Source organism: Physeter macrocephalus, chromosome 7 (genome assembly GCF_002837175.3).
Source record: "Physeter macrocephalus isolate SW-GA chromosome 7, ASM283717v5, whole genome shotgun sequence".
NCBI lineage: Eukaryota > Metazoa > Chordata > Mammalia > Artiodactyla > Physeteridae > Physeter > Physeter macrocephalus.
This window is the reverse complement of record NC_041220.1, coordinates 66,953,721-66,973,920: the sequence shown is the minus strand read 5'-3', so window position 1 is coordinate 66,973,920 and position 20,200 is coordinate 66,953,721. Positions and strand designations below refer to the sequence as shown.

The 20,200-nt window shown below is 37.7% G+C and overlaps 1 protein-coding gene across 11 annotated transcripts in view; it reads left to right on the top strand.

The window, feature by feature from the left end:
- The window catches only part of CCDC158 (coiled-coil domain containing 158), a 109,796-nt gene that overhangs the window by 15,407 nt on the left and 74,189 nt on the right, over positions 1-20,200 (top strand). For 6 of the 11 annotated variants that reach the window (XM_028491938.2, XM_028491935.2, XM_028491934.2 and 3 more), the window contains exons 1-6: positions 5,010-5,085; positions 11,482-11,699; positions 17,127-17,236; positions 17,350-17,677; positions 18,039-18,115; positions 19,559-19,669. In XM_028491938.2, the coding sequence (XP_028347739.1) occupies positions 5,016-5,085; positions 11,482-11,699; positions 17,127-17,236; positions 17,350-17,677; positions 18,039-18,115; positions 19,559-19,669 (914 nt within the window). In that variant the 5' untranslated portion in view covers positions 5,010-5,015. Of the gene's footprint in view, positions 1-5,009; positions 5,086-11,481; positions 11,700-17,126; positions 17,237-17,349; positions 17,678-18,038; positions 18,116-19,558; positions 19,670-20,200 lie in introns of those variants that run through there. The other 5 variants (XM_028491940.2, XM_055086033.1, XM_028491941.2 and 2 more) reach the window with 3 other exon arrangements.

Sequence of the window (20,200 nt, the reverse complement as noted above, 5' to 3'; positions counted from 1 at the left end):
GGCCTGTTAAAGTCTCTCGTTATTACTGTGTTTCTAGTTCTTATTGCATTTCCTGTAATTTATGTTTTATCTTAGTGGTTGCTGTGTTACATGGTACATGGAGTCGGAGGTATTATATCTTTATTGTGGAATGCAGCTTTTAACTTTAAGTGCCCTTTGTCTTATTTAATACTCTTTGGCTTGAGGACTACTTGGTCTGGTATCAGGATTTTAACCCATGCTTTTTAAAAAAATTTTATTGAAGTATATTTGGTTTACAGTGTTGTGTTAATTTCTGCTGTACAGCAGAGTAACTCTTATTTAATACTCTTTGGCTTGAGGACTACTTGGTCTGGTATCAGGATTTTAACCCATGCTTTTTAAAAAAATTTTATTGAAGTATATTTGGTTTACAGTGTTGTGTTAATTTCTGCTGTACAGCAAAGTAACTCAGTTATGCACATATATATATATTCTTTTTCATATTCTTTTCCATTATGGTTTATCACAGGATATTGAGTATAGTTCCCTGTGCTGTACAGTAGGACCTTGTTGTTTATCCATCCTATATATAATAGTTTGCATCTGCTAATCCCAAACTCTCAGTCCTTCCCTCCCCCACCTCCCTTCCCCTTGGCAATCACAAGTCTGTTCTCTATTTCTGTGAGTCTGTTTCTGTTTCCTAGATATGTTCATTTGTGTCGTATTTTAGATTCCACATATAATACTTATCATATGGTATTTGTCTTTCTCTTACTGACTTACTTTGCTTATTATGACAATCTCTAAGTCCATCCATGTTGCTACAAATGGCATTATTTCATTCTTTTTTATTGCTGAGTAATATTCCATTGTACATTGTATAGCATTGTATACCACGTCTTCTTTATCCATTCATCTGTCAATGGACATTTAGGTTGTTTCCATGTTTCAGCTATTGTAAATAGTGCTGCTATGAACATAGGGGTGCAAGTATCTTTTTGAATTAGAGTTTTGTCTGGGTACATGCCCAGGAATAGGATTGCTGGATCATATGGCTACTCTATTTTTAGTTTTTTGAGGAACCTCTATACTGTTTTGCATAATGTCTGCACCAATTTACATTCCCACCAACAGCGTAAGAGGGTTCCCTTTTCTCCACACCCTCTCCAACATTTATTATTTGTAGACTTTTTATTGATGGCCATTCTGACTGGTGTGAGGTGGTACCTCATCGTAGTTTTGATTTGTATATCTCTAATAATTAGCGATGATGAGCATCATTTCATGTGCATATTGGCCATCTGTATGTCTTCTGTAGAGAAATGACTATTTAGGTCTTCTGCCCATTTTTCAATTGGGTTGTTTGTTTTTTGTTATTAAATTGTATGAGCTGTTTATATATGTATTTTGAAATTAATCGCTTGTCGGTCACATCATTTGCAAATATTTTCTCCCAGTCCATAGGTTGTCTTTTCATTTTATTTGTGGTTTCATTTGCTGTGCAAAAGCTGATAAGTTTGATTAGGTCCCATTTGTTTATTTTTGCTTTTATTTCTGTTGCTTTGGGAGACTGACCTAAGAAAACATGGGCACGATTTTTGTCAGAGAATGTTTCGCATAATATGTTCTCTTCTAGCAGTTTTATGATGTCATGTCTTATATTTAAGTCTTTAAGCCATTTTGAGTTTATTTTTGTATATGGTGCGAAGATGTGTTCTAACTTCATTGATTTACCTGCAGTTGTCCAACTTTTCAACACCACTTGCTGAAGAGACTGTTTTTTCCACATTGTATATTCTTGCCTCCTTTGTCGAAGAGTAATTGACCATAGGTGTGTGGGTTTATTTCTGGGCTCTCTATTCTGTTCCATTAATCCATATGTCTGTTTGGCCAATACCATGCTGTTTTGATTACTGTAGTTTTGTGGGATTGTCTGAAGTTAGGGTATGCCTCCTGCTTTGTTCTTTTCCCTCAGGACTGCTTGGGCAATTCTCTGTCTTCTATGGATCCATATAAATTTTTGGATTATTTGTTCTAGTTCTGTGAAAAATGCCATGGGTAATTTGATAGGGATCACATTAAATATGCAGATTGCTTTGGGTAGTATGGCCAACCCATGCTTTCTTACTGCTTTCATTTGCCTAGCAAATCATTGTCCATCACTTTATTTGTAGTCTTTTTGAATCAATGCCTATTAGTGTCCTCTTGTGTACAGCACAGAGTTGAATTTTTTTAAGAGTCAATTTGAAAATACTTCTCTTTGAATAGGCAAGTTAAGTCCCTTCAGGTTTATTGATGTGACTGTTGTGTTTGGTCTAAATTCTGTCACATTGTTATTACGTTATTATCTTCTGGTGTAATTACTGCAAGTATTATATTCACTGTGTTTATTTGGTGTTTATTCTTTACGTTTTCTTTTTAAAATTTTTTTGTCACTTAGGAAGGTTTGTATTTTTATTCTAGTGGTTACCTTTGCCTTAGTACTTTCTATACTGCACCTATAACCCCCTTCTTTTTCTTTCTTTACCTTTTGCTTTTTGTCAATTTTAAATGGTACCTTTTACCACCAATGGCATTCTACTTTCCCTTTTTTTCTCTTTTCCCGTCTTTAGTTACATCAGTTCTCCATTGTCACACATATAATATTTATATGTTATTCTTCAGTGCCATTATCCCACCCATGTTTTAGTCTCAACTTTGCAATTGAATATTTAAATGTTCACCATCAGTCTTTTTTCACTGTTCCCAGTCATCTTTTTTTTTTTCAAATCTTCATCTTTTTTCCCCAAGTTTTATTTTGAAAAATTTAAAACCTAGAGAAAAACCAAGATTTTCACCAGTTGTTACCATTTGGCCACATTTGCTGGTCATCTGTTGGTTGGATGAAGCTTCACTCCCTCTAGTAGATTTCTCAGAAGGGGCACTTAATGTACAGTGTTCTGGTGCATTCAAAACTGCTTTTCTGTGCCTTTGAATCTTTTGAAGATCTTGGCTGGCTATAATATCCTTGGTTTATATCAATACTTTCTTTCCTTAGATTTCTTGAAAATGCTGCTCTTCTGTTGCCTTGCTTTGTATGTTGTTTTTGAATAATCTGATGCCATTCTAATCCTCTTGACTTTGTATATTATTTCATCTTTTTTGCCTGAAGGCCCTGAGGATTTTTTCATAATCTTTAAAGTCTTAATATTGTTTTATTAGGATATATTTCAGAGTTGATCATTCTTGGTCGATTTTCCCTAGTATGAAAAATGTGTAGATTTGGATCTTCCTTTATTTTTAAGAAGCTTCCTTGGATTATAGTTTTAAATAATAGTTCTGTTTCATTTTTTTTGACTTTTTTCTTCAGGGACACCAATTATGTTCAACCTTCTTTGCCTGTCTCCCATTTCATTCACTTCCTCTCCCACCCTTTTTATTTCTTTATCTCAGTTTTCATCCTCTTGGTTGTTTTCCCGATTTTCTTCAATGCCTTTATTAAGTTTACATTACAGTCTCTCCTCCCTGTGTACTTTGTAATTTGGTCTTCACTTCTGATATAATTTTGTCTTTTTCTCTTCTTTCTTTCCTTACTTTAATCAACTCTCATTTCATTTCTTCCTGATATTTTGCTTTTTTCTTTGTTTCTTATCCACTTCTGTTCTTACATTTACAATTCTCATTCATGGGTGACTTTTAATCACCCCCAAATGCTTGCTTGAGAATATTTAGTTCAGTTTGGAGTGTTGTGTTACAATTTTCTTTGACTTCATGTTTGTTGGCGGGGAGGGTATGGGGGGGGACTCTTCATAGGCAAAAAAGAGTTTATCCACATTTTCTGACATTTTGTTGTAGTTTTGTATGGATGTGTTCTACTTTTATCTATTTTTAATTCATTTAGTGGACAGGATTCCTTGTCTGAGAGAGCCGTCTTCCATGTGTTCCCTTTTATGGATGGTGGTGGGGACGTTGGGTGGGAAGGGTAGAAGGAGCATTGACATACCTTGCTTCTTTTTGTTTCTGCTGGTTCCTGAATTTTCCCCTCTCATTTTGTTCTTCCCTTTACTGCCATGTCTCCATATCTGATTCTCCCCCAGAAATATTCTTCTCTGAGGCTGACACTCCTGGTGCCCACCCACTTTCAAGCCCTTACTGCATAGCCAGGGCAACAGACTATCATGTTCCAGCCTGTGCTTAGTAACCTGGCCTTTCTTCTTCACTTTCTGGGGTGACTCTGTGCTTCATTTCAGTCCTCTACTCCTTTTCAGTCTTTTCAGCCTCTCCTTTCCTGTTGTCCATACTCACAGGCCTGCAGTACTGGTTGGTAGAATATGGGAAAACTTTTGGAAAAAAATTTCCCTCTCCTTACGGACAATTTGAAGGCTGTAGTATTCTCTATCTTCTGGGAATGCTGAAGGCTTGGAGCCCATGTGCTTTTATTTATTTGTTGTTCTTGTTGATTTTGTGGATATTCAGAGGATGAGGAGGAGATTTGGAATCAGGCCACCAGTGTTTTCCAAACCCAGAAGACCCCTCTTGGCCTAATCTAAAATTATGAGCACTATTTGATATCAAAGAAGTTTTTACCTTTTATTAATGATTTCTAATTTGCTGATTTGTGATCTTTTTTCCTAATTTGTGGCTTTTTACTGAGGAAATGTCTTCTTCCATTATTTGACAATGTAACGTGATGAGAGAGAGACTTAAGAAGAGAAAAAACTCTGCCCCAAATCAGAGTGCTAATAATCATAATAATTAAAGTGTTAATTTTTTATTTTTAGATTGTCTCTAATAAGCCACTTGGCCATTAAAATCAATAAGTTTTACAGTAAGATTCTCTTCACTTATTAATGTTAGATAATAATAAAATATTTCTGTGTAAATATTTTCCTGGTGAAAAATTGCTATTAAATTTCAAATGTGAATATAGTCAGTTCCTCCTCTATGAACTCTTTTCATGTAATACCTTATTAATAAAGATCGAATCCCTGTCTTTTATAGATAAGAACTAAAAGAACTAAATAGGGAAGCATTTATATTTCAAGATCTCTAAGAAGAGGTAGCAAATATTTAATATGGAACAAAAACCTTGTGAATCAAATAATGAGGATCTTTTATCAAGTAGTGGCATTACATCCAATGCAGGTACGTGTTTTTTATAAAACAAAATGGGAAAAAAATTAGAACTAAGCAGTCTTCATAATATTCATTCAAGTTGCTATTTTTTCAGTATGTTTTGATTTTAACTGTGCAAGGCATAGACCTTGTTCATGAATGTTTACCAGGTTATTTATAATTCTGCTTTATGAGGAAGAAATTGTTTAGTCTTTTAAAAATAGCATATCTATTTGTTAGCATGTGTTTACATTATTTTTTGGTTTGAAGATTGTTTTCAAGTTGAGGCACTTATGCACATGCCATGCTTCTCTAAATGCCTTCTCTTCCTCGGTCTGCTCTAAGCCCAAATTCTGCATCATTGTGACTTCTTTTCCCTCACCCCCGCCGCCCCCCATCCAGTCAAGTACCAAGTCCTGCTTTCTCTATTCTCAGAAATGTGTCTTGAATGCATTTTCACTCTCCATTCCCATGACTACTGTCCTAGTTCAGGCCCCCCATCAACTCTGATGAAAATTATTTCAGTCGACAGATGGCAGGCAGGAAAACAGAAACAGTTGGAATAAATAGGTGACATTTAATACAAGGAATTGATAACACAGGTGTTGAAAGAGCTGAGAAGGCTCAGAGATGAGCCACTGCAGGAAGCTGCTACCAGCTTTTGAGCTAGAAGGACCCTGAGAGTGGGAACTGTCTTAAGGCGTAGGTACAAGCAGGAGCTAGAACCATGGAGACGGCTGCCTGTGGGAGCTGAAGCCACCACTCACTGCCAGAAGCCTGTCTGAGGCAGGAGAGAGGAGCGGTCCCTTAGCTTCTCCCTTCCTCTGGCCTTCTGGTCTTTTGCCAGTACCTCCCACTGCGAACCATCCTGGAAACAAGTTGGGAACGGGGCCTAGGAAAAAAAGTTCTCTACAACACACAGCAGAATAGGGGCAGAACAGAGAATGGATTATCTGGCAGTCAGGCAGGTGACCTGCACAGCCCTAACTGCTTTCCCTGTCATGTCTGTCTCATCTGAAAGAATGCAGCCAGAGTTTATTCTCAGTTACAGGTGTTGTTTCACTGTTTCTAAGCACAGTGAAGCAGTGCTTAAAAACTTTTATTTTAGCACCCTTATTTTGTAAAAGCTTCTGCTCTTTAGGAGGCTCATGCCATTGTCACCTCCATCCTACTATACCCATCAACCCTGCTCACCTCCCCCTGCTACACGATATCCCTCATCCTCAGGGACATGGGCACTTAGCTCATGGGCTGTCTCTCCCTCCCCAGGCACATCATCATCCCGTAATATCATCGTCCTCATGGATGAGCCATCTAAGATCTTAGACTCACAGCTTCTACACCTTTTTAGTTCTAATTGTTTTGACCTGTACTCTAGCTACTCACTTTCCTATCTTGGATCTTATTGCCAAGAATGGTTGGACTTCTGGAATCCAGCCTGCTATCTTCTAGCACTCTCACTCTCTTATTCCTGCAACACTTATTTTTCTGCCTCATGAAGGTAGTGGTTCTCAACCATGGCTCCATGTCAAAATCACTTTTTGAGACTTTATGGCTTAGAACCACACCTAGAGATGCTAATTCGGGAGATCTGGAATGGGGCTTGGGCACCACTGGTCTTTTTTTTTTTTAAAGCTCTCCTTGTGTTCCTGGTTTACAACAAGGGCTGAGAACAGCTGCTCTACCTTCTGCTATTTTCTCCTAAACTATCAGCCTCTTCCTATCTTCACTTTCTTTATCACTTGCCAATCCTCAACTTCCTCTTTCTCTTATTCTTCTTTGCACTCTTACAGGAAAATCCCAGTCCTTTCAGGCTGATGGCCTTTTCCATTTTTGTTCTGGGCTGCTGGAAGAAAATACACAAATGTGGATTTTCCACCAATTTGCCACTTCAGAGTCATAGTTTGCCATCTCAGCTGGGCCCCTGATGCTGCTGAGGAATCTTTCTCTTAATCTTAGCCAGTTCTGTCTCCAATTTCTCACCATACTTATTTCAAAATTACACCATTCTCAAGCCCCTCGCTCTGCCACCGTCTTTCTCACTCTCAGATAACATCATTTCCTGATCTGCAGAGAAAATGTGCCATTCGGCTGGTATTCTCCTACCCTCTCCTATCCTGCCCCTAAGACTCACTGTTTTTCACAGTCCATGCCTCTTCATAGTTCAGTGGAGGAGGTACCCTCCTAATTTGCTACCCATGCTTTACTCCCCTCCCCCGTTCACAGCAGCTCAGTCTCCTGGGAGGTTTGGCTCCAGAATCTCTGCAGAGTCTTGGGACGCACTCACTCCGATATCTTCAGTCCCTCTCTCTCCATTTGCACTTATCCATCATAGTAAACATGCTAAATCTCTCCAAGCCTAAAACCACTAACAAGGAAATATAACAAACCAAAACAACAACAATGAAAACCTCTCCTCAACCTATGCCTTCTGTGTCTCTTCTTCCTTCATAGCTGTGCCTTCTGAAAGAAAAGTCTGTGTTCACGTGTCCACATCTTCACCATCCATTCGCTCTGTGAACCACTGCCTTAGGACTTCTGAACCTAGTCTTCCAATGAAATCACTCTGGCCGTAATGACTAGATTTTCTCTTTTTTTGCCAAATGCAGTGAACTCTCCCCCTGCCCAACATTTTATTTCGAATTTTTTCAAAATGGTCGAAAAATTGAAAAAATAGTACATTGAATACATTAAATACCTTTCAACTGATGCACCAGTTATCAACATTTTATCATATTTGCTTTATCTCTATACCTACAATTTATATTTCGTTTTGCTGAAGTGAAAGGCATCATTATTCATGCCTCAAAACCTGAATGTGCATCTCCTTAGAAAAAGGATGATTTCCTACATTGCCACATCATTGTATCTGAGAAGATTACTGTCGATACAGTTATCATCTAATTTGTATTCATATTTAAATTTCCCCATTTGTTCCAAAAAAAGTTTTAGTTAGCATTTTAAAATCTAATCAAAGATCATGCACTGTATTTGGTTGTTTGGTCTCTTTATTCTCTTTAAATCTGTAACCATCCTCCCTCGTTTTGTTGTTGTTGTTTCTCATAGCATTTTCCTTAAGAGTCCAGACCAGTTGTATTACAGAATGTTCCACATTCTAGATTTTTCTGATTGTTTCTCATGTTTAGATTCAGATGAAACTCATTTGGCAAGAGTTTTACATAGGTGACAATTTATACTTTTACATCTTACTTTAGGGAACACATAATGCCACATCCTGCTAATTTAGAGTCATATTTTCTCCTTTACAATTAATAAGTAACCTGTAGGATGGCCCTTTGAGACCTTGTGAATATCCTAGTACTGAATAACCTTTCATTCAGTGGTTTTAGCATCAGTTGAAGATCCTTGCCTGAATCAGTTATTACACTGATGATTTCTAATTTTACCATAGTTATTAGCATACATTTTTTTAAGAAAGAAAGCTTTTCTTTTATTATTATCACTCTAGATCCATAGGTTGTTTTTGTTTGTTTGTTTATTTTATTTATTTTATTTTTGGCTGCATTGGGTCTTTGTTGCTGCACGCGGGCTTTCTCTAGTTGTGGCGAGCGGGGACTGCTCTTCGTTGCGGTGCGCAGGCTTCTCATTGCAGTGGCTTCTCTTGTTGTGGAACACGGGCTCTAGGTGCACAGGCTTCAGTAGTTGTGGCATGCAGGCTTCAGTAGTTGTGGCTCGCAGGCTCTAGAGCGCAGGCTCAGTAATTGTGGCGCACGGGCTTAGTTGCTCCGTGGCATGTGGGATCTTCCGGGACCAGGGCTCGACCCCGTGTCCCCTGCATTGGCAGGCGGATTCTTAAGCACTGCACCACCATGGAAGCCCCATAGGTTGTTTTTAATTCAAAGTGCTATAATGTATTGTTATCACTGTTGTTTTGATGCTGAGTTGTACCAAATTTGGCCAGCCCCTTTAAGCCAATTCTGTGTCTTTTTAAAACATGGCCCACTCCACTACTTTCTGGCACATCAGAATGTTCCAGGCTGTACTTTTCCTGTTCCACCAGACCTGGAATCAGCTATTCACTAAAGAGCCCTGGTTCCTTCTAGTAGGAAATAGTATTCACACACCAAGATCTCGTGTGCTTATTGCTACTGAAGTGTCACTGTGTCTAGGAGTGTTCAGTGTCTAAAGCTTGCAATTAGATTTTTTTCCTTAAGTTCACACTGGTAATTCTCAAATCCAGTACCACAGAGTTCTTCCTCATCTTCCCCCCATTCCATATCTGTATTTCCCTTACAGTGAAAACTCAAGTTTCCAAAAACTTCAGTGTGTTTACTCATTTTCTCTCTTACATAGTACACACAAAATTGTTTCAGAATTGTAACGACACCTGTTATATTAACAACTTACCTGCTAAGTTAAGTTCACGTGCAGTCAGGGTACTGTGTTCTAAAGTTATTTGAAAGGAACTATTTTCTCTGTGAGGTTATGTTATCAACTTACTGTACACTTAGGTTTATTTTTTTCTGTTAGTTTTCAATTTTATTTTTTGAATATGTATAACATGTATATGGCTCAAAAGTGAAAACTTTATAAAAAGGTATATTCAGTAGAGTCTTGCTGCCATCCCTATCTTTTCCATTCTATTTCTACCCATCCCTGTACTCCTATAGTTAGCTGTTTTCATGAGATTCTGTCTTATTGTTCCAGTGTTTCTTTTGTGCAAAATTAAGCAAATTCCACACATACACACATATCCATATATGTACATACATATACACATACACATACACTCTTGTTTCTCCTTTCTTACAAAGAAGAGGGAAATTAACCTCCACCTATTTAAGGGAGGAGTAGCAAAGAATATGTGGACATATTTTAAAACCACTGCAGTTTAGCTTCTGGTCACAGATTATTTATATTTCTCTCACATACAAAATATATTCGCTTTCCTAAGAAGGCCCCTAATAGCCTGATCACACTACAGCACTCACGGAAAGGCCAGAATGTCTTTATCTAAATTAGATTCAAGTGTGGATGAAACTCCTTAATTGTAATCCCTTAAATACAGCTCCTTGAGTAGAGTTCCTCATTATCTGAAGACTTGTGACACCCAACATGCAATGGTAGCCAGGCACAGGATAACCACTGTCCACTCCTATTGAGAAAGCAGTAAACAGGAAGCACATATGTCCATCACAGTTCTGAAATCCAGCTGGGCACAGGTTGACCACTCAGGACTAGCTGATTGATTAGGACCCAGGCCTGGGAATAAGTCTGCATGGTTCCTGGCACCATCCACTGGACTCTTGGGTCTGACTCTGAGTTCTCCTCCCTTTTGCATGAAAGGTAGCATATGTTTCCAGCTGGGTGGCTTTTTTCAGCCTGCTTGTAGAGAAGCCTCTTTCCATCTCATACTGTCTCTGTCCCTCAGTTCAAGCCAGTGGTGGTTCTTGAAAATCTTTGTGTGTCTTCTGTGACTCTTACTGGGTTTTACCTCCTTTGTCTTCCTTTTAAATGTTAATATTTCCTCAGAGTGCTCTTCTTGATCCTCTTCTCTTTTCACTCTGTACACTGCCCCTAGATGATCCTGTTGACTCCAAGGATTCATTAGAACTCATACGCTGATGATTCCCAGAGGCTTATCTTTAAAGTAAAACACTCTCCCAGACTTCAAGTCCATGTACAGTATTTGCAAATCAACATCGTTACTTGGATGTTGCTGAAGCCGGAAACTAAAGAGAAATCTTTGATGTCTCCCTCTCTCTTACTTACCACATATATTTCTGAAATTCATGCCCTTGTTTCTATCTCTGCTGTCTCTGCTTTAGGGCAGACCCTTGCCATGTCTTGCCTGAACTGTTGAAAGCCTTCTTCTACTTTGAGTTTCTACCTTCATTTTTATCCCCATCCAATGCATTCTCTACACTGAAGCCAGAGAACCTTTTCAGAACACAAGTGTAGTTATATTACCCCTATCTTCAAGTCCTTAAATGATTCCCTAGAGCTTTCACAGTGAAATCCAAATTCCTTGGCATGACCACAAGGCCCTTCGTGATTTGTCCTACATTTTCATTCTCATATCTGGCCACTACTTCCTTTCACCCATAGTATGCCATGCTGCTTCAAGACCCCTCACCAATAATGATGGTGTTCCCACTTCCTGGAATGCTCTTCCTCTTCTCCTGTCTTCCAGACTAGTTACTTCTTACTCATAGATGCTCCAGGACTAATTCAGCTCAAGTATCACTTGATCACTGTCAAGTAAAACTGCCCCCTCCTCCCTAACTGGCTCCGCCTTTTTACCTTGTGCTCTTCTCTCTCAGAGAGACTCTCACTTTTCTGTTTTCCCCATGAGACCTTGAGCTCCTTCAGGTTCAATAAGGGAATCTACCTGGGATAATGTTTGCCACAAAATTATTTTATTATTAAGTTAATTAATTGGTTAATTAATTATTTAATATTTAGGTTCTTCAGGTTCGTTTTTTATGTCATCTATTCGTGGAACAATAATTGAAAACACATCTTCAACTGGGACTTTGACACAGATCCCTTTTTTCCCTAAATATGAAGTGGAACTTGATTCTCACAGAAAAGTCATTCCTTACCCTGGAAAGGAACACATTGAACGTGTTTTGGAAGAATATTCACATCAAGTCAAAGATTTGCAGAGAAGACTAAATGAAGTGAGTTACATTCTTTTCCTCCAGTATCTGATACCATTTTGGGGAGACAGTGAGGCACAGAGCTTTGGAATAGAGCCCAAACTTTCTGGAAGAAAAACTTAATAATGGATTCATGGGACTTCTCTGGTCGTGCAGTTGTTAAGAATTCACCCCCCAATGTAGGGGACATGGGTTCGATCCCTGGTCAGGGAACTAGATCCCAAATGCATACCACAAATAAGAGTTTGCATGCCACAACTAAGGAGCTCACCGGCCGCAACTAAGACCCAGCACAAAATAACCAAAAATAAATAAATAAAATTTTTAAAAGTAATAATAATGGATTCATTGGTTAAACTTGTTAATTTGGCCTATGCCTTCTATTTCACTATTAAAAATTGGACTGATGAAAAGTCTACATACCCATTTGTCTTTTGTTAATAATAAGTCATAATGCCTTGTTTTAATGGTGTAATTTTTTTCGTTTTATTGAGCTATAATCAACCTACAGCACTGCATAAGTTTAAGGTGTACAACTTAATGAATTGACTTATATATATCATGAAATGATGACCACAATAAATTTACTTAACATTTATCATCTCATATAGATAAAAGAAAGAAAAAGAAAAAAATTTTTTTCCTAGTCATAAGAACTCTTAGGATTACTCTCTTAACAACTTTCATATATACCATACAACAAGTGTTAATTATAGTCATCATGTTGTACATAACATCCCCAGTACTTATGTTGTACCTTTTGATCACCTTCATCCAATTCCCCCTCTCCCCACATCCCCGTTTGGTAACCACAAATCTGATCTCTTTCTGTATAAGTTTTTTTGTTTTTTAGATTGCACATGTAAGTGAGATCATATGATACTTGTGTTTCTCTGTCTGACTTATTTCACTTAGCATAATGCCCTCAGTGTCCATCCATGTTGTCATAAATTGCCGGATTTCCTCCTTTTTGTGGCTGAATAATATTCCATTGTGTGTGTGTGTGTGTGTGTGTGTGTGTGTATATACACACACATACATACATACCTCAACTTCTTTATCCATTCGTCTGTCAGTAGACACTTAGGTTGTTTCCATGTCTTGGCTATTATAAAGCATGCTGCTATGAACATGGGGGTGCAGGTATCGCTTCAACATAGTGTTTTCATTACCTTTGGATATATTCCCAGAAGTGGAATTGCTGGATCATATGTTAGTTCTCTTTTTGATTTTTTGAGGATCCTCCATACTGTTTTCCATAGTGGCTGCACCAGTTTTTTATAATCCCATCAGTAGTACACAAAGGTTCCCTTCTCTCCACATTCTCGCCAGCATTTGTTATCTCTTGCCTTTTTGATGTTAGCCGTTCTAACAGGTGTGAGGTGATATCTCATTGTGGTTTTGATTTGCATTTTCCTAGTGATTAGTGATATTGAGCATCTTTTCATGTACCTGTTGGTCATTCGTATATCTTCTTTGGAAAAATGTCTATTCGGGTCCTTTGCCCGTTTTTAATTAGATTATTTGGATTTTTGCTATTGCGTTGTATGAGTTCTTTATATATTTTGGATGTTAACCCCTTATCAGATATAGGATGTGCAAATACCATTTTTTCCCAATCCATAGGTTGTCGTTTCATTTTGTTAATTGTTTCTTTTGCTGTGCTCTTGGTGTAATCTTAGTGAAACTTGAATAGCTCAAAATGTTATAATTAATGACATTCATCTATAATTATAATTAGTAATTGGTTCAGGGCTGCTGTCCTACTTTCATGATACCTGGTTTTTCTTTACAGAGCAGTTGGTAGGGGGTCGGTTTTTAGAAGTATGTGTATACATGATAGCTAAGTAGTGTATAGAAGTTATTCGATAAAAATTTCAAGTGGACCTTGTGTAGAATCAAGCTGGCTTTAGTCAGCTTTACAGCTGCATGTTGGATCCTAATAGTCTATAGCCTAGAGGTCAAACTTATACAAAGGACTTTGTGATCTAATTTTTTCCCTGTACATTTTAGCCTCTTCTGCTTCCTGTTCCCTATATGTACCCTCCATTCTAGCAATATCGCTCTTCCCTGGATGTGCCATTCTATTCTAGACCTTCATGCCTTTGCCCAAGTCATTTCCTCTTCTCTGCCTGTCTACCTGTTAAATTCTTATTATCCATCAAGACTCAGCTCCAGCATTTCCTTCTCTGAAGCCTTTCCTCTAGACACAAGTAGGTGTGTTCTCCTCTGTACACTTGTTGCTCTTCATACACACGTCTATTGTAGTATTTAGTATGTTTTATTATATTCATTAACGGATTGTTCTACTTCATCAGAATGTGTGAGCACTTAAAAAAACTACAGATTTATTAAGTGCTGAAAATGAGATACCATTGTATTATGTAGAGGGGATGCAAAGATGAATAAGATAGGACTCATAAGGAGTTCATAGTCTTGAAGGGGGCCTGGCATATAAACAAATAATGACAATACTTTATGATAAGTGCACTAAAGAGATGGATTGATGATAGATAGATAGATAGATAGATAGATAGATAGTTAGATAGATGAAGCACAGAGGTACCAATGAGGAAAAGAAGCAATGTCAGTTAATTTTCCAAGTCTGTCCTCTGGCGGAGTATGTGACACTTGACTGGCTCCCAATAAATTAGTTAAATCAGTAAATAAATAACAGGGCTATATGGGTACTTATAATATTTATCACAGACCTCCTGTGTAACAGATATTATGCTAGGTACTGGATATATAAAAATGGAAAAGATGTGATCCTTTTTATGTACACATTTACAGTCTTATAGCTGAGATATTTAAAATAGAAAATGATAGTAACAGTACATGTATGCTACAGTAGGGGTAAGCAGTGATGCTAAATCTAATCAATGCTTTACATTCTTTATCTTACTTGACTTTTCAACAACATTTGACACACATGACAATTCTCTTCCTCTTGAAGTGCTCTTTTCTCTTAGGTCTCATGGAAACACACTCTCCTGATTTTCCTCCAGCTCATTCTTTTTCAGTTTCTTATTCCAGCAAAACCCTCCATAGACAGTAATAGTGATTCCCATAGCTTCTGTTGCCATTTATATGTAAGTGAATGTTCAGTTTACATTTCTGGTCAGACCTCTTAACTGGTCTCCACACCAGTTAGTGTACCTGTGTTCCTACTGGACATTTCTACTTGAAATGCTTCTCAGGCTCCATAAACTCAACATTTCCAACTGCATACCTGATCTTTCCCCCAAACCTTTCTTCTAGCTATATGTGGTACCACATTTACATAGTTGCACAGGGCAAAAACCTGATTCATTCTTGATACCTCTTCATTTTCCCTGACATCCACTTTACTACCAAGTCCATCCAGTGTACCACATATATATTTCTCAAATATGGAAATGTTTTCATTTCCACTGTTAGCATCCAAAGTTCAGACTACTCTAGCCATTCACCTGGACTATTAGAAAAGAAGGTAAAGGGTCTTACCTTATATTGACTATATAAACATTGTCAACTGCAGAATTAAGTAGTAACCTATTATATTTCCTTTCTTGTGTAATTTTTGTTTTTCCTGTGGTTCCTAATTGCCTTGCTTTTTCCTTATACTGTTGATATTTACCTTTATCATATCCTCATTAAAAAATTATTATATAGGTCTTCTATCAAACCTCCTTTAACCCAGGACCCTTTTAGGAGTTCTTCTGTCTAGTCTCGATGAGTTTCTTCTTAGGTCTGCTGTATAGATATTTTCTTGGGATTCCTATCACTGCTTTCCTGGTTGGATTCATGATTTCCAGGATTCACTGTTTTTTCTTTTCCTCTTTCTTGATTTATTTCTTCATTTAGTTAAAACACATCTTTAGAAACTTTTAAGAAGAAGTATATGGGACATACATTATATGAATTTTTTCATTCTGATAATGACTTAAGCTGGATAAATTTGAAAGTTATTTTCTCTCAATACTTTGAAAATATTGTGTGCCCTTGCACAGACTGAGAAGATATCTGTCTGATTCTTGTTCCTTTGTAGATGATATGTTTTTACTTAATTGGGGTTCATCTTTGGAAACTTTAGGGTCTTTATCTCTGAAATTCCACTATGATGTTCTTAGATGTGGATTTTTGTTTTTTCCTTTTCCCTGTGCTAGTACCAAAAGGGACTCAGTGGACCCTTTTGGCCTGCAGATTTGTGCCCTTCAGCTTTGAGGAATTCAGGTTTTTTGGGGTTCTTTTTTCTTTGATAGTTTTTTTCTGTTTTCTCAATTCTCTCTTTCTGAAGCTCCTGTTAGTCAGATATTATCTCCTAGGTTGAACCTCTAAATCTCTTACCTTTTCTTTCAAAATTTTTGTCTACTTTTTCACTTTTGGGGTGCATTTCTTGACTTCCAACATTTCTATTGCAACTTTTTAGTTTGCAACCATATTTTTAATTTCCAAGAACTCTCTCTTCTCCTCTGATCACTTCTCTGACACAGTGTCCTCCTCTTACTTTACAGCAAAAATGTCTCTCAAATTTCTCTGCAATACAAGTTTTTGGAAGTGTTCTTCCACTGTTGCATTATCTCTTTTTGTTTCTTTGGATCTTTTTTCCTGAGTATTTGCTCATTTGTTTAATCTTGGTCTCTTTTTTATTTTGTAATCTTCCTTCAAGTGTTCAGTGGTTTTTGGCTTTTTGTTCTTACTCAAGAATGAATAGTAAGGCTTCCCTGGTGGCGCAGTGGTTGAGAGTCCGCCTGCCGATGCAGGGGACACGGGTTCGTGCCCTGGTCCGGGAGGATCCCACATGCCGCGGAGCGGCTGGGCCCGTGAGCCATGGCCGCTGAGCCTGCGCGTCCGGAGCCTGTGCTCCACAACGGGAGAGGCCACAACAGTGAGAGGCCCACGTATGGGGGGGCGGGGGGGGGAGGGAGAGAAGAATGAATAGTAAAAAACTGAGGGCAGAACTTGATGGCTTTACTTTGAGATAATTAGGTGGGGCATTAACCATTGTGCTGGGAGATCTCTCAGTGCCTGATTTTGAGATCTTTGTGAATCTCTTTGTAGTAGAACACCTTGATTTTTGAATGGTAGTTGTCTGCTGCCAAGTTTTTTAAGTCAGTTGGAGGTAGGGGTTGACTTTTCTATATATACAATTTCCACCAATTCTCATGTCCTCAGGAATAGAGTTTATTCCTATCTCTATCTTGACAGAGTCAGATTTGTTCTAGGAATGGTATTTTGGTTGTAAAGTGAATGGATTTGAAAGGGGGCAAGGTTGAGACAGTGAGACTAATGTATTCAAAAAACCTAGGTGAGAAATGATTAATTAGGCTCCGAACAATGGTGAAGGGGGAAGGAAGTACACATAAAAATAAATCATTGATATATAGATTTTTGGAAATTATTAGCTATAAGGAAATATGTTCCTCTAATGAAAACTAATTTGCAGGACTTTTTTTTTTTTTTCAGAGCAGTGAATTGCATGATAAACAAAAATTTTACTTAAGACAGTCAGTCATTGATTTGCAAACAAAACTTCAAGAGATGCAGATGGAGAGAGATGCCATGGCTGACATCAGGTTGGGATTCGTTACCTGAAATTATCTTAAAGTTTTACTCTTTGTAGTGTAAAATCACTTGTGTGAATCTGAGTTTTATCAGTATTATTTCTTCTCTTTCATTTGTTTTGTAGACGAAGAGAGAGTCAGTCCCAGGAGGATTTAAGAAATCAGCTTCAAAATACCGTTCATGAACTTGAAGCTGCCAGATGCCTTAAGGACGATATGTTGAAAGATAGCAACACACAGATAGAGCAGCTAAGAAAGATGATGCTTAGTCATGAGGGAGTGCTTCAAGAAATTCGATCAGTCCTAGTTGACTTTGAAGAAGCCTCAGGCAAGAAAATATATGAACATGACAGCATGTCTACCATCCACTTCCACAGCATGGGCTCAGCTATTAGTAAAATCCTAAGAGAATTAGACACAGAGATTTCTTATCTTAAAGGGAGGATATTTCCAGTAAGTGGTGAGAACACTACATCAATTTTATATTTAAATTCATTAAGACAATAGTATTAGGCGTATAATTTTGAAAACGCTTCAAAGTAAGCCAAGTTCTCATTTTTGTTCTCTAAAATAGCAGAAGTTACTTCCACAATGATCTTTGTTAATAATGGGAACTAACTCGACTTACCTGTATAGTTACGTGAGAGTATAGCCAATGTAAAAGATCTAATAAAATACAGCGATAGAATGTATCTGATTTTAGCATTGCTTCTATTTGCATCTTTCTAAGGCATTCCTTTTGTTGGAAAATCTCTAAATTTTCCAAGCTTTAGATTTACCAGTTCCTAAATCAGTATCTCTTTTTTATAACCAGGTAGAGGATCAGCTTGAAACACTGAAATCTGAATCACAGAACAAAATAGAACTACTACTTCAACAACATCAAAATAGGTAGGTTTCTGAGGTATAGAGCAGGGGTCCCCAACCCCTGGGCCACGGACTGGTAGCGGTCTGTGGCCTGTTAGGAACTGGGCTGCACAACAGGAGGTGAGTGGTGGTGAGCAAGTGAAGCTTCATTTGTATTTACAGCCACTCCCCATGGCTTGCATTACCGCCTGAGCCCCGCCTCCTGTCAGATCTGTGGTGGCATTAGATTCTCATAGGAGCGCAAACCCTACCGTGAACTACGCATGCCAGAGATCTAGGTTGCACGCTCCTTGTGAGAATCTAATGCCTGATGATCTGAGGTGGAGCCGAGGTGGTGATGCTAGTGCTGGGGAGCGGCTGCAAATACAGATTATCATTAGCAGAGAGGTTTGACTGCACAGGGACCATAATAAATCTATTGGAAAACAAGCTCAGGGATCCCACTGATTCTGCATTATGGTGAGTTGTATAATTATTTCCTTATATATTACAATGTAGTAATAATAGAAATAAAGTGCATAATAAATGTAATGCACTTGAATCATCCCCAAACCATTCCTCCCCCGCAACCCCAGTCCATGGAAAAATTATCTTCCATGAAACCAGTCCCTGGTGCCAAAAAGGTTGGGGAACACTGGTATAGAAGATCGTAGTGAAACTATACCACAAGTCTACAATCTCTCATCAGCAATTCCAAAATCTGTAAAGCTCTAAAGCACAGAATCTTTTTTTCATAGATTTGTGGCAAACTCATGTTAAAGAAAAAATTATTCTGACACGTGTTTAAAAAGTAGGGAAGACTTTGTTCAAGACTATTGCAACAGGAGTTTGCATTAGAGAGTGATGAGGCTCAACTCCCAATACAAGGGCAAATGGGGATTCATAGCCAAGAAGCAGGGTGAAGGGTTCTGTGGATAGAAAATTACTAGGAGGAGGCATCGAGGCGAGAGGCTTCTTACTAAACTGACTTAGCGAGATTCATACTAAGCCTAGGCTTCTTACTAAGTGGGGTGGAGGCGCAGACTGCCGAGAGGAGTCTGACTAAAGTTTGGTCAAGGTTAGAGTCTTTGTCACTCCTTTGTTGGGAAAACCTGAGCTAATGTAAAGCTTTTTATAGTCTTTATGAGTTACTGTGAATATTTAAAAACCTACTGTTGTGTTAGTAATGTCTGGCTTCTAGGACACTTCCCTAGATCTCTTTGGGGGTGTCACATGCTATTTAGTACTGTTATTTATTGCCATTGTAAAATTAAAAAAATATATTCTGAATCCTAGAACCTAACTGCCCCCAAAGGACTTGGATAAAGGATTCTGGATCTAATTTATATACTTCTTATAAAAAGAATAGCATATTCAAAGCTAAAACAAAATACTAAATTTGAGAGTGTTGAAAATCATTAATTTTTAGAATAATTCATTGTCAGGCAAAATCTGTATCAAATAACAATCACCACATTCTTTTTATAGGATCGAGCAGTTAATAAGTGAACATGAAATTGAAATAGCAGGACTTACTGAGAAAGCTAGCAGTGCTCGGAGCCAAGCCAATAGTATCCAAAGTCAACTGGAAATCATTCAGTATGTGTGTCCTGGTGGTTTGAAATTGATAGTCATTTATCTTCATTTTATTTTTATTAATTTTTTGTTCTAAGATCTTTTTAAAAATTGCTTAATAATTGATTCTACAGGAAAGTAAAACTTTTCTAACATTCAAAGAAACAGAAAAGGTTACTTAACATGTAGATAATACTTTATAACCATATCAGAAGTATTATGGCAAGTATTTGGGCCTCTTGGGACTGGATGTTTTAGATGTTGTCTACATTTCAACTGATAGGATAAAACAAACACACACTATATATATGTGTGTGTATGTATAAATATACATAAATTTTATATATATACATATAAATAATTTTATAATTTGAGCTCCTGTGTTGAAACTTTTTATATGGACATTTTCAGTCATACACAAAGGTATAGAGAAAACTGTATAATGAACTCCTATGTATACATCACCTACCTTTAACAGTTAACATTTTTTAACTTAATCTTTTTTTTTTTTTTTTTTTTTGTGGTATGCGGGCCTCTCTCTGCCGCGGCCTCTCC